Here is a 15,224-nt window from a genome sequence, read left to right as displayed (position 1 = left end):
TGGTTGAAGAGAGTGTCTACAAACATATGAGGAAATAAGCAAGAAGAAAATGCTGAAAATCAAGCCCCTGAGACTATGAAGCATCATTCTCTCTTTACTAGATATTAGATAAAGGAGAACATAATTTCTTCAGATGTAGTGTTCGTCATGTACTTGTCCAGAAAGGGAACAGAACATGGAGGCTCAAGAAGTCAGCAGTTTAACAAAAAATAAAATAAAATAAAATAAAATAAAATAAAATAAAATAAAATAAAATAAAATAAAATAAAATAAAATAAAATAAAATAAAATAAAATAAAATAAAATAAAATAAAATAAAATAAAATAAAATAAAATAAAATAAAATCATTGCTTTTACCTTGAAAGCTCTGTTAAGCACCTCCTCTCCTCCTCTGCTTCCCAACAGGTTAACAATCACTTGTTTTCCATACTGCTCTTTCAGAAGCATCATATGCCTACAGCAAAAGTAACCATAATAAGTACAGAACATACAGAACAAAACTATGTAACGTTGCCTGCTACGTTTTTCAAACCACAGAAACAGAGATCGTTGGTTGTTCCATCTAGCAGGTTTCAGCCACAGCAGCTATAGACATCTTCCTCAGTTTCCTTGCAATCAATTATTAAAGTGCAAGTTGTGCAAGCATGAAATGAAGGAACACGGTATTTTGTGCTATAAATAAAGAAGCGTCTTAGAAAGCAGGCCCCAGATCTTTTATGTCACTGTTAGCTTTGATACTGTCCTTGCCTGCACCCACCTCCTGGCTCTCAGCCTGGAGGCTGCACAGGAAAGACAACCAGAGAGGAAAACATGTTACAACAGGGATTGTCCTGCATCTTAGGGATGAGCCAACAAAGAGCCAGTGGCAGCAATGGGGTCTAGGACTCCAGTGTAATGGACAGAGAGGCGCGAACATCTCATAGGTGACAGGACTCAAGTATTTCTGAGCTACTGCAACCCTGAAATAGTCACTCGCAGCTTACTTTTAATTATGGAGGAATGTTATTAAACGGAAGTACTGCTACAGTGGATCAGACCAAAGGTCCCTTTAGCCAAATGGCCTGGTCCAGATCCTTCAGGACAAACACAAACAGGAAAAGCATAAAGTAGTATTTCATCTGGCATGTATCGCCAGCCTCTCAAAGCCTGACACTTAGAGACTCCCAAGTCAAGAGCTTTTAGCCAGATACAGAGGCACCCATTCTCTCCTCAGCACATTCTTTTCAATTTTGTATGCATGAGCTACAGGAGCTGTGCTAGTTTATTAATAAACAATTAGATCTCAAAGACATCTTATGCCACATACTACCACCACAGCGATACTTAAGAGGAAGATGGATAAGAAAAATAAAATATCCCACACAAATGAAAAACTACTACATGCTGCAAAGCGACAAGTAATGGCCAAGTGTCAGAAAGTCAGCAAGCACGCATAGTATGGCATGCATCTTTAAATCCTATAACCAGAAATAAGCCACAAAAACATGGAAATTGAGAAATTAAAGAAAAAGTTAGCAGCACATGTTTCAAGAAACACAGAAAATGTATTCTCTGGTCTTATTTGTGCTTCTGGTTCTGCAGCCAGTTCTCTGCATGCCAGCTCCTCCTGTACATTTGCACACCTCACATCCCACCATCAAGATCGTGTTTATCCACTTACGTTATTTCTGAAGAACAAACCTGCTGACACTCAGGTCATCTGCTTGAGTACTATGAGAAGAACTCCCCAAGGGTTTATCAGGAAGAGGGGATGAAAAAAGATCCACTAACAAGATTGCCATTCCCCTCTCACAGTGCCTTCTCAACACATTAACCTATCAGATGGAAAATCTAACAGGCTAAACCCACTCCAACACACTGTAGCAGGCTGTTAAGTCTCGGTGCCTGCTTCCATATAAGTAGTTGCCTGTTCTTTGTCCATTTCCAAAGGACTGTCTTTTGCAGTTCTGTAAGCAGAGAGATTCTTAACTTCACCTAGAGGCTTTTCTGTGTACAGGGAGAAGAAAGAATAGCGTGAGCTGATCCTCACATTCATGTTTCTTAGAAGAAACTCATTCACCAGTTGCACTGAGGTCACGGAGATCAAATACTCCGAGCTAAATGGCATTAAAGAGTTGTTCCTTGCTAAGGTACTCCCAGTTTGTTGGGAAGCACAAAGAGGATGCTAACAAGTCACTGTTTTCTTCTTACAGGGATTATCTCTGCTGTGGAATGCAACCCTCTAAGATGAAGATTCAGGAAACTGGCAGAGCAACTTAACATGGCACCAGATGACAGCAAGATCATGAGCCTCAAACACATTTGAATTCAGTAGGATTTATGAGTCTTAAAAGAGCTTTCAGAACCCGGACTAAGTCCCTTTGGAGCAGGGACTGCTATGGTACGTAGACCATTTAGATTCCAGTCCCTGTCTGGGGTCCTTCTGTGCTGCAAAACTATTAACAGTTCCTAAGATCATGTTTGGTAAAAGTTGCAGTACATGGAGCCACGGAATTAAGAGGACTCATCTAAAAGCACTTTTTAGCTTGGACATAAGATCTCATTTGCCAAAACCAGAACAAAACAGAAATGAATCACATGACCTGGCACTTAAAAGCTGAAATATTCCAAGAGGCCAAATCCTTCAGGCAATGTTTTCACTGATGTCCATGGGAGTTTGTCCTTAAAGGACAGCATTTCAGTCAGATATTCCAAGAAATCATGCTGACAGATGGATTTTTTACTGTTTCCAGCTGCCACACAGTCTTAATGGTTTAAGGTTTACAAGCCAGTCTCTGGGTAAAGCAGACCATCAGCATGACAGCATCATGCAACACTGGTTAGAGAATAACACTGTTATTTCTGTGTAGCAGTGCAACAGTGAAAAGCAAATCCTGAATGGTTTGGAAGCAGTGTTTTATTTTTAATTGCCTGGCTTACAGAGGTAAAGAAGAACACATGCTCTGCATACTGTAAGTGTGAATTCACATTTGTTGAAATGTTACAAAGAGTTACACAGACCTTTCTTTTTCATACCACCCAGCATTTCTCAGGTTTTTCAGAAAGAAGGTAGGAGACCAAATTGTTTCAATTAGCATTGAAGGAGGAAAAGAAAACACGTAAAAATAAGTCAGTAAATAAAGTAAACCCACGTAATCCTGCAACACCTGGGAGATCAGCTACATCATATAAGGGATGTTTCACACCTCTGAGGATTTACTAGGAAGGCATGAAGTTGTGGAATCTTGGTTAAATACCAGGTTGCTGTGTTATTGCCAAAGTTGAATGAAGCTTACCTGTCAAAGGCAGGAGCATTAGCTTCCAGGCCTCTGTTAAGCCTTAGATGATGAGAACCCACCTAAATAAAATAATGGAAAGAAAGAAGAGAAATTTGCTGAAGTCCTAAATCACTAGATGTCTCCCTTTTTCCTTCAAAGAAAACATTTCTTTAACAGCACCAGATACCCCTAACAGACTCCACACACCCACACACATAATATACTTAACACAAAAGCCACAGCTTTTATTAGACAACAACATTTACAGTTGCAAGTGAAAACAGGATTATTATTAAGCAAAGGGATATCTACACATCTTTTTTAGGGCCAAATAAATCATATCCCCTTGCCAACTTTCTCTAGCAAATATCCCACACTGTATATCACACGAATATGCTGTGTGCCCAGCACTCTTCCTGCCCTTCAGTCACCAGACAAGGCTGCAGTTATGCCATTTGCCTGGACTGTGTGTACTGCATTATTTCATTGTTCTGTTATTTACAGAAACTAAAAATTATTGGAACAGTCCTTTGAAAACTTGATGGCTAAAATCCCGTACCATCAATCTACACTGCTAATTGTTTTTAAGATCACGTATTGTTTCCTGTACACCATCATCTTTCTTTATTTTTCATGAGGTTGGTTTATGCAATTCTTCACCACCATATTCACCACCAGTGCCAGCACACTCCCACCCAAGGAGTAAGAGTTACTAGTATTCACCAACATAAATGACAGCTGCATATTCTAATCCAGATTAAGCAAAAATACAGATCATGTCCTTGCTAAAAAGTTGAAAATTCTGTTTAACCAAAGATGCTGCACACAAGCCAAAAATATTTGGGGAAAAAACTCTCTGACTTCATAACATAGAGAACAACAGTGCTGGATACAGCTACTAGATGGGAAGGAAGCGTGCACAGTCACAGGGACAAACCTCCTTTATAAAAAAGTATTGCCCTGGATGGTGCTAACAGAGGGAACACAGAGCTTCTAGTCATCTTTTGTACTAAACCCAGTGGTCCTGAATGGTTCTAAAGTGCTAGATTTAATAATAAAAAAAGTATCAAATGATCTTTGAAGAATCTAAAGAGAAAAAAGTTATATAACATCTTCTCTCCACTAACACATAAGCATACATGTGCGTACTCAGTCTAGTTGCTCATCCCTCTGCTCAGAGTACATGAAGCATGCTAGGATGACTCTAACTTGCTACAGTTGATGCATTTATCTCCTGATGAAACACCACAACTTTGCCTTGCAGAAGATCAGATCATCATTACTGTATGATCAAAATCTAGCAAACACACCATCCAAACATTATACTTTACTTGAAGTTAAAGTACTCCTGGTATCGATAGAGACTCCGATTTTATTCTGCAGGTCAGTATCACGAAATAGCAGAATGTTCCTGCTAACCAGGCGTTTCAGAATGAAAGGTTATTCCAAATCAAATAAAAAAATACTATAAAGGCATTGCTGTAACCTTCAGTTTAGGACATCAAGACACAGTCCCTTACATAGACTTTCCTGCAGAGGCACACAAACACATGAAAATGTTAAACCTCAATAACTATAGCTATTTGCCTGTTGGTGTTTGTTTGTTTCTTTCTTTCTTTCTTTTTTTTTTTCCTGTTTACCTAAGCATGAATAATTTCTTACAAAGTAAACCTAAAAAGAAGTAGTTCAGCATTTTCAAAGAATGAGCTCTGCATCTTATTTTAAAAAGTACATAAATTTCATGGAACTTCTAAATTATAAGTAGCAAGAGAGGTAAGCAAGGTAGGCTTTTTGATTTAGTTGTTTACCTGAAGCCCTGGTTGCTCCCAGAACAGTGGAACAGAACCTCTGATCTGCACAAAGGAAGAGACGTCATCATCCAAGTAAATTGTCTGAAAAAAATGAAATAAATGGAAGGAGTTCTCCCGTTAGAGCTATCAGTCTGTGTCTTCTTCATCAAATGACAGCTTAAGACACTGAACACGAAGGGTGAAAAAAGTAAATGGTGTATCTCACTGTATCCCCTTACCGCTCAGCCACTTTTCCATAGTCTCACACACAGTGGAACAAAGCACACCGTATTTGCTTTCATGTCATCACAACAGATTCAATTCACTACTCACCAGAAATAAGAGAGAATTTAAAACACCACTGCTGGCAATGTGGAAGGAATCTTTCAGCCACGATGAAGATGGATTTGATCTACCGGTGAAGAGACTCGGGAAGACCAGGACATAGTCTCCCTCTGTCTCCCTCAAAAAATTGAACTGCAAAATGTCATTGCTCCTTGTGACCGGTGATGGGTAATGTCAGGTGTGGGATAAGCTTATCCCTTGCTTTATTTACTATTTCTTATTTCACTGCATGTCCTGCATGTCAGAGTGCCCAAACAACTCTCAGTGAAACCAGCAGCTTTGCCACTCCCATCCTGAGATACAGCGAACAGTATGTGATCTATTTCTCTTCAACAAGGTTTCTAGTGAGAGGCTCCAAACTCTCCATTTTATTCCCAGACCAGACTTCAACCTCTCCCTTTATATTTTTTTATGATCACAGCTAACAAACTGATTTCTAATCAAATTCATGTGAAGTACAAAGACAATTTCCCCTTTACCTTCCCCCTCCACCACCCCCCAGCAAAGCACTGCATTATATGTTAACTTAGCACAAAAGGTACTATCTTCAGACAGGGCATAACCACAGAGCAACTGTGCAAAGCCTGGCTCTCTCTCCTGGCCTATACTTAGCAGTGGAATCCTGGCTGTTTTCCACAGGCGACACACGATACGCATCCCTGTTATCTCCTGCATCGCAGCGAGTCTTCTGCAGCCCCGGCGAGGCACGGTATCCATACAGGTCACCCAGGTAGCTGCTTCTCCAACTGCATCATATCATTTAGCACAACAGCTGCCAGCTGGCTGGTATCCCCCCAAAATAGAAAAGAACATGAAAATGGGCTCCCATACCGCTTTACTGGGGCTTGTGCTTTGGGATTTGCCACTAGGTGTTCTGGCTGGGTGGCTCAAGAAAAACAAGGTTCATTTACCTGAACCTCGACCTTGATGTTACCCCCAAAGTACAATTTTTAAAGCTACACATATGAAAAGAAGTATGTACTTACATTAGAGAGGTAGGTATTTAAATATTCAAATATCCTGCCACCAGTTTTATCTAATTATCTTCACAGTATTTTTGCAGAGCACTCAAAATTGCCCCGATTTCACTAAGATGAAAGGTTTAAGTGGCTTTGCCAAGGACATAGTGTTTGAATGACAGCTAGCCCAGATGTACTGCAAAATTGTATGTTTTTCTCCTCACACCAAGGAATTAAGAACTCTTCTATGTTGCATCTCATCCTCCTACAACTCCTGCAAGAGAGGGCAGGTGCTTCACATTAATTTGTTGCTGACAGAAGCTTCCCTGCGAGGCCTACCTCACAGCTTCAGAAATATGGGTCTAAAACACACTCTCATGGCAAAATTTTTTTAAATTTGCCTGTACCTGAATGCAAGAACTAATTACCATGGCAACACTCTTCCTTTGCATTTCTGTGCTCAGAAGAGACAACAGAATCGAAATCCTGGAATATCCGGAGCTGGAAGAGACCCACAAGGACCATCAAGGCCAGCCCCTGGCTCCATGACCACCCTGCAGCTGGACTGCTGGAGGAGCGAGCAGGCCCACCTTCTTCCTCTTCATTTCCTCACTGAGACAGGCTGTCAGAAGGTGAGTCAGTGACTTCTGAACACTGAATCATCTTTTCACGCACAGTCATGGACCCTCAGGAGACAACTCTAAGGTAAAGTAAATTTGTGCCCCTCCGCTGACAGCCCCAGCATTTTCCTGACTCATACTAAGCACGGATCTGGTCTTGAATCTACACAAAGACCAGATAAGACTGGCTCACTTCAAAATTTGACAATAATCACCTTAGTGATGAGTTGAAACAAAATCTTAACACTTTACGATGATGACTACAGGCAAAGCTTCACATGAAGTACAATCTGGCCACTCAAACAGCTTACCACAGAGGTTCAGTTTCCTTACAATCTTCTGGAGTATCCCAGTTTCCATAACTAACTGAAAACTTGACAGCTCAAATATCTCTTTTTTAAGTCTCAGCTGCAAATTCAGCTGAGTTAAAATAATAATAATTCTAATTTTAATACCTGAAGTTTAACATCTTCCTGGGCTATATTTTAATGGCAAGTATTTCATCACAGTTTATAGACCGTGAGTACATCTCCTGACTTCTTTATGCCAAATGCAGAAGAAAAATACTGACCAAACATTTCTGCTTTTCTGCATTAATAGAATTTATATTCTGCTCATAGTTCCATTTACCAGTGATTCAACATTGTCAGATATAACAGATGTTTGTTTCTATTATTATTCACGTTTTCTGTTCACTGTTTCTCACCCATTACCTCTTCTGTTTTCTGCTCTATTAAGCTGTCCATTGGAGAACTAAAAAAAATTATTCAAACTACGTGTGAATCATTTCTGTCACGTAAAAACACGATGCCCACAACCTAATGTGAATGATGGAGGTCCTCTGTCAGGATGAGGTCTAATATAGAACTCCCCTATGATGATAAGGCATTTGTTAAAAAGTGAGATATTTATGCACATTAACATGTAGCTTTTAGCAATTCAGGTGAGGTTTTTGAACTGGGAGCATGGCCTCTTCAGTACAGATCACTCACAAGAAAATTCTCCACATTAGCACTTTTTTTTTTTTTTTTACAGCACTCTTCATTCTGTTCTCTGGAGCAGTTCTGTGGTCTTCCACAATTCTCTCACCTCATTCTTGTGACCCAGATGAATCCAAAGTTATTTTCTTCAAAGCTGCTAGTGAGTTGGAAAAAGACCTAGTATTTTTTTAATGAGTGGGAGGCTAACACCATTTTTGAAAGTCATTCCTTCCTAAACAGACTGTAAACATTTTATTAGGCATTACAACCGTGCAAACCTTCCCTGAATTTCAGCAATATCCATTATCCTTCATTCACCACTACAAGGAACATGACCCCTGATCCTGACACTGCATTCTGCTATGCACATCCCTTGACCCTAACAATAACAGTGGCAAGAACCATCCCATCAGCAGACATCCTAACGGAGCAGGTTCAAAGACTGAGACTAAGGGGACTTCCCAGTTCAGGAACAGACATTGTCTCAACACCTATATACACTACAATAAAACACACTTTTTAAACTCTTAAATTAGCACTGATAATACATCCAGGTTAAAATTACACTTACAAATAAAAGATTTCAACTCTGTTGCTTATGTAATTCTAGCATTTATGCATGGGTAAGTATAGAATTTATTTTATCTTATTCTTCCAACCCTTGATCATTCACACTGTTTTCTACAACCACATATCTGTCAGTTCTGCATTTTTCGTCATTCTAATTTTGACTTTATTGCCCTGTGCCCTGGCAGTTCCATTTCTCTTATTCTAAGGCAGAAGATGAACAGTGCTTTAAGAAAAGAAACTATTCCTTCTTAAACAATTGTTTATTTCCAGAATTTTCCTGTCCTCTATTTTCCTTAAGTCACAGACATAAAATACATCCAAGAAGATCACATGGGTTTTCCTCTAAGCATTCAACAACAATCACCTACATTTTGGACAACACTTTGCCATTAGGGTTGATACATACTGCTAATGTTATGTCTTTGTCCTTAGGCTTCAAAGAACTACCCAATTGTGGAATCTTACCTTTTGTCTAACCTCCAAAATGACAGCAAGCTGTTGCCTACCTGTCCCAGGGAGAATGTTAATTTCCATCAAATCCTCAAAACACTGAAGGAGGACTGCTTCATTGATCTCAAAGGGCTTGGCCCACAGAACAATCCAATCCATTTAGCTGGATGGATTTTCAGACATGTTTCTTGCAGTTTCCAATCAGACAACATAATAGCAATTGGATGCTTAACCCATGTGGAGGACCTCTTTGCCTTGATAATAAATTCCCTGTCCTCTGACCTGTGGTGTTAGAAATTGCCATGTGTTTCTTTTGACTCCTGCCATCTTAGATTCTTTTTGTGGCTTCTTCCTCTGACCCTAAAGGCTGCTGACGACTCAGGAGGACAAGTTTCTCACCCTTTATATTCAGTTGAATAGAGGCAGACCTCACCCCTCTGATCCAAGCACCTTTGCTGGTGCACAGTGAAAGCTCATGCTTCATGTACAGGTACTGCTTACTGGCTTTGACCAAGAAGCAAACATCTATTTCATCTAGCCGTTGTTCTAATCCCAGTGTGCTGCTCCTATTCATTGCTCAGGATAATTTATTCACCAACCTCTCTCTCTCACCCAGCTTCATTAGAAGGAAACAATTATCCAATCACAACTTCTAGTGGCAGAATTTGTCACATATTCAAGGGACACAGTCAAAACACATACTCACATGGCTTTTTTTCTGAGATCTCGAGCTCTGCCACACAACTCACAAAGAGCATGGATAACAGATGGCCTAAACATACCTCTCCATGAGTCCCTTTAACTCAGACCACAGGATCCAATGATATACTTGCCAAAATAATCTTCTTTGTCCTGCCTGGGGCCACAGTAAGACTGGATCCAGAAAATAAATTAACCACATGATTGCATCCATTCCTCTCCTGGAGAGCTATCCAACATGCTCTAAGAGTTATTGTGAAATAGGGATCATTTTTCTTAATCAGTGTCCAACACTTTTTCTCAAACTGGTATAAAGGGAAGGTTAATCCAAATTCATGGGATTTCTTTTTGATGTCTGTCAAGGTTTCCATTTAAAATGCTTCATCAAACAGTTCCATGAAGGGGAGAACAAATGAAAGCATTCATTAATCTTTGTTAAATTAGAGTTGTTCCCCTTACGTCATATGCTAAGATATTAAGAGCTTACCCCCACTCTTTGGAGAATAACTGGGGAAGGAGAAGAAATGTAAACAGTGTCAGGCACAAAACTAAATGAGGCAAGCATGCCTTCTCAAGGTTATCAGCAGAGAAGAATTCAAAGAATGCGATACAGTCTCAACTCGGCAGATTGATTGCGGAGGTGATGGGAAAGGAGAAATCCTGGAAAGAAAACTTTGTTGTCAGCAGGTACCTCTCAAACATGAACAAAGCAAAAATTTATTAACTTATCACTGGGAAACTGATTTTACAACTTTACTTGAGGATTATCTGCAACACTGCACTTTGTAATAGAATGGCAGCCTCTTCTAAAACTGGCAACAAAGCTGGAAGTACACATCACAGGGATTTCCAAAAAGCCCTCCCTTCATGCTTTATTTTTGTCTTTCCTACATTTTTTTTTTCTTTCCTTTTTTTCTTTGTAAAGAAGCAAGCCAAATGATCAAATGATCAAGAGATCCACTGGTAGAGGGTTGTTGGTTCTCTTTGTTTTGGTGCTTTATTTTGAAAAGCAAAAGTGAAGTGAGATATTTAGCTTTTTCCCCCTTCTTCTCAAACACTCTGAGTCACAGCAGTTAAGTGAGCCCACAAAAAAATGACTCATTGCAGAGCTGAAATGCCACAAGGCTAACTCAGTGGGAGACAAAAGCATACCATCCATGCATAAAAGAGCTGCCTGGAGATAAGACTAATTGTTTCTCCCTCTTCTAAAAACAGCAAAACGTTAGAAGTAATTCCTATAAAGGGGGGAAAAGTCCTGGCTTTTCAAAATCCTAGGGTGCTATTTATCCCTGAAAGCACACAGCCAGCATGCCATTATACTGTAGAGGCCGCAGCAAATGGAAACAAAATGTTACTCAGCCAAGATATTACCTCATCGGCGATTAGTCAGAAGTCTACTATGAAAGTAGGAGAGAGTTTATTCTAGGACTCTTCCTTCCTCAGCTAAGAGGGTGCCAGCTTGAACTAGATCTCAGGCATCCCGGTGGTTAGCCCAGCTTTGCTTTCTTAGGACATTTCGCTTGGTAGAGCTAGTGTTTATCACCACTAGCAACAGCAAACTTATTTTCTTCTTTAAAAACAAAACAACACCAAAAAAAAATGAAAACACAATCCTTTAAAATTGCAAAGCCTTGTGATAATTTTCAACCTACTCGAGCCGTTCACCCTACAACCATTTCACTCTTGCTCTTTTTTTTTTAACCAATTGCAAAGCTCAAAAGCTTTCAGTCCTCCCACCTCACAGCAGCCCCTGGCTGAATTGGAACAAAGCACAGCAGCTCCCATGAAGAATTTGACCCAGCCCCAGCAAAGGGAAGCATTAGCAACCAAGTGCTGCTTTGCCTTTCACCAGGAGCCAATCCTCAGGGTTTCTGCTGTGATGCAAAGGCCAACTTACTTTTCATGCTAATCATTTGCAACATAATGTACTCCAAGAATGTAGTTCAATAGAATGAGCAACTTTTGACCCAACCCCTGAGCAGGATTGCAGAAGTACTTCCTATAATTAGATAACTGTTAACTGTAGGGCCACAAATGTGAGACTGACTTGAAAGAAAGCTGACAACCTTCTTTAACATTTTCTTTCCTTTGCATTTCAGTGCGAGAACATTCTTCAGATCCTGTGGAATGCACTGTGCACTAATGCTCGTGAGAAGGCACTCAACTAAAATAGCAGACTGTAGCAAGTTATTAGTTAAAATGGCACACGTCCTTTCTTCTGTTTCCAATACAATGACTTTCTATAAAGATGTAGATGCTGCAGGAGTCAACTTGAAGTTTCTTTGGAGCAGAGGCACAAAAGAGAATTGTTAGCAGAGAATTCCCTGGCTGGCATTAGAGACCCAAACGCTGCAGGGGAAGAGTTTGGCATCCAACAAGCACAAGTCATGGAAGCCCGAACACTAAGTAGAAAGCAGCCAGGCCAGCCTACTGAAAACACAGGCAAAGCAGGAAAAGAAGAGATATATAAGTGACAGAACTGACATGAGGAAACACTAGTGCTCCAGGAGGGACACTTTGGAGGCAGGTCGTCACCCTCAGCAATCAGACAGTCCTACAGTGACACAGCTCTAACTCTCCTGGAACAAGTAAAGACACAGCTAGCTTAATATGCCACACTCAATTGTGTCACGTAGAGAGGTTTTACCAGCCTCCCCTAAGTAATCTACTTCAATTGTACCTGTACATGCATATACAGACGCATACATATAGAAAAATATTTTATTCTCCATACACAGTTTTGTAGAGCTGCCCAGAAGACACTGAAAACTAGATTTTATGAGCGGATCCTTGCCCTTTGTGGAGAACTCCTCCCAGCCATTTATCTATTCCGCTTATGGAGACATCTATTTCTGTATATTAAGTATGATGGCTCTGACTGCTAGTAATTTCTGTTTCTGTTCAAAAAGGAAACCACTCATTTCAGCTGGCACAAAAGATTTCAGATTCTCCAGGGTCCAGTGCTTTTTGTTCATTTTCAAAGCAGTAAGCTAAACCACGTACAGTAAAACCAACAGCCTCTGTGTTATTTTGCTTTGCTTTGTCAATCAAGGGAGCCTGCTGGATGTAATTCACCCATATATTTCAGCCTCATCTGGAAATAAGGTTTCTACCAAAAATTTACAAAACCTGTGCCATACCATCTCTCTCTGAGGGAACCGACCCACAAATTAAAGGGGCATATAAAGCAAAGTCCGTTCCAAAATGAGTTGCACTGAAATTTGCCTGACTGTGAGAGGATTGTGTTTTTCCTCTGTTTTCTTCACTGGCCAAAGATGACTTTCCTCCTAACGACCACAGCTCTGTCTCTGGGCAGCTTTCTCCTGCCTGGTATGATATATCTGAGCACTGGGGGAACATTTCGCCAATGTCCTCTAGCATGGGAAGAATGACAAATTTTAGTAAAACAATACTTCAAAAACATACATAGAATGTATAAAAGCATGACGTTTATTCTGGAATAGCTTTTTAAACACCCGTTTGTTTAACACATGGGCCTCATGACTGATACTTCTAAGCAGGTCTCTTGTAATCAAGAACCTCCTTGTTACACACGTTGGTTTCACATGAATTAACACCCACAGCTCTCTGAGTAATTCAAAAACCCATGTTTATATTTCACCACAGTATCAAATGGCTGTGACTTTCACATTCAGGAAAAAATCAAGAGTATGAATGAAAATGCTGTGCATGGAAAGGCCAGAAATACAGAAAAGGAACAGATTGCAAAGAAATGCTTAATAGGCATAAATAGGTCTGTTGTGCAATAATATTTTAAATAGTCTTGGGGGAAAAACTGCTGAACTCCTTTAGTTCTTGTTGGAAACCCTGTCCCAGCTCAACTAGAGTGGAGTGAATTATTCAAGGCTATTGGATACATTTGCTTACCTGCTCTGTCTCAACGAAGTTAGACACATGTCCATCATCATTGACCCCTCGAATGTGAAACCGGGCACCGGCTCGCTCACAGCTGATCCGAGAGATAAGGCAGGCTTTTGCCTTCTTGTGGGAAGCGTAAACAGTGCGAACGTCCACTACACCACAGATCACTTTCAGCAGCCAGTCAGAGCAGTTCACCTGGTAGTGTTTGAAGGGGACGTGCAGTAGCTGGTTCCTGTAAAATTCAACATCACACATATGGCATACTCAATAAAGCAAGACTGACAGGCATGGTCCCATCCCACAACAATCACTAATTTAAGCAAGCTTTTGTGATCCTTTTTCTGTTGTAGTTATACCTTATCCGAAATGAGGAAATATCAGTAGGAAATGTTTGTGAACTGCTACAATGAAAAGAGTGTGGCAAATTTTAATAGCTCAGCTACTGCCAAACTGCTCTCCTTGCCCCACTGCCTTATAATTCAGCTTATGCAAACATTGCCTCATTTAACTCCAGATGTCACAAAAAGTGCTATTGAAATTAAGAATGTCTGTTTTAACTTTCAATTTATTTTAAAATCAACAACCCAAGAAACCTAAAATGCTGGTCTCTTCTATTATGACTTACTCCTCATCTCATTTTTCAAAATGTGACTTTAGTCACAGATGAGGGCCAAGAAAATCCCTCTTATGAACATTTATTGCTCAACAGCAGATCTATACAAGACTTACTACATCTCTGGAAAACCCCTGAAGAATTGTTCTTCTAGAGTACAGTGTTTCTCTGACAGGGTGCAAGTCAATCCTACATTTTTAAACTAAATATGTAACTAAAAAAAGCAACTCTAAAACAATTTTTGGTATCTCTTCCACCTCCTTTTCCTAGCTCTATTCAAAGAGCAAGTCCCAGTGAGGACTCAGACAAATTCCAGTAGATTTTTTTGTTGTTGTTGCAGTTCGTTTAAGAGACAGGTTGTATTGCTTATAATTAAGGCTGTCTGAAGCTTTTCATCATGTAACCATTTATTCCACTGTGCTTTTTCCAAGAATCTGCTGCTCAGTTTAACATTCCTCATATCACATAAATCCCTCACAATTTTCTTTGGAACATTTTAAATGTGACGTTATCACCATTCATGCCTGCTCTACAACACACAGGAATGTGGAAGCTCTTCATGAGGTACTGCTAGATTAGTCAGAAGTAGCAAAGAGAAGTTCAAATACTTATCTTCCGAGATGAAACATTTCAAAAGATTGGACAGGTAAGAGAGTTATTTTTTTGTTAAGAGATGTCACCTTAGGAGATTCTACACTGGAACACCGCTCAAGTTTTATTTATCTCCCTTCTGAGTGAAACTCAAAACTCTGTATCTTACCACTTGTAAGAGAAAGGTAGAAAGACTATTTAACCTGACTGAACTGCCCCTCTCATGTTTATTTATCACCTGTTATGAACTTTTTGGACAATTTAATATTCACCTACTTTAGGCCACAAGACATATCACGCATTCTAGCAGTACACCCACATTAAACTTGGGCAGCTACTTCCCACCTACAGCACCATACAGCCCTCCTTTGTTTCCAGTACAGCTGTTTCCTGCGTACCTTTTTGTTTAAAATAAACAAACAAATCTGCCAGAACTTGTAAAGCAAACAAACTGAATTACTTTAATG

At 39.9% G+C, this 15,224-nt stretch overlaps 1 protein-coding gene across 1 annotated transcript in view; it reads right to left on the bottom strand.

Moving 5' to 3' along the window:
* SYNJ2 (synaptojanin 2) overlaps positions 1-15,224 on the bottom strand; it is a 62,574-nt gene that overhangs the window by 30,024 nt on the left and 17,326 nt on the right. Inside the window, exons 4-7 of the mRNA XM_082755574.1 lie at positions 13,560-13,785; positions 5,067-5,150; positions 3,277-3,338; positions 359-455 (exon numbers count right to left, since the gene is read on the bottom strand). Coding sequence (XP_082611700.1) covers positions 359-455; positions 3,277-3,338; positions 5,067-5,150; positions 13,560-13,785 — 469 coding nt within the window. The remainder of the gene's footprint in view (positions 1-358; positions 456-3,276; positions 3,339-5,066; positions 5,151-13,559; positions 13,786-15,224) is intronic.

The sequence above is a fragment of the Aythya marila genome (genome assembly GCF_965140915.1).
Source record: "Aythya marila genome assembly, chromosome: 3".
NCBI classification, from domain to species: Eukaryota; Metazoa; Chordata; class Aves; order Anseriformes; family Anatidae; genus Aythya; species Aythya marila.
Note: the sequence above shows the minus strand (reverse complement) of the source record. Positions and strands in the feature narration are given on the sequence as shown.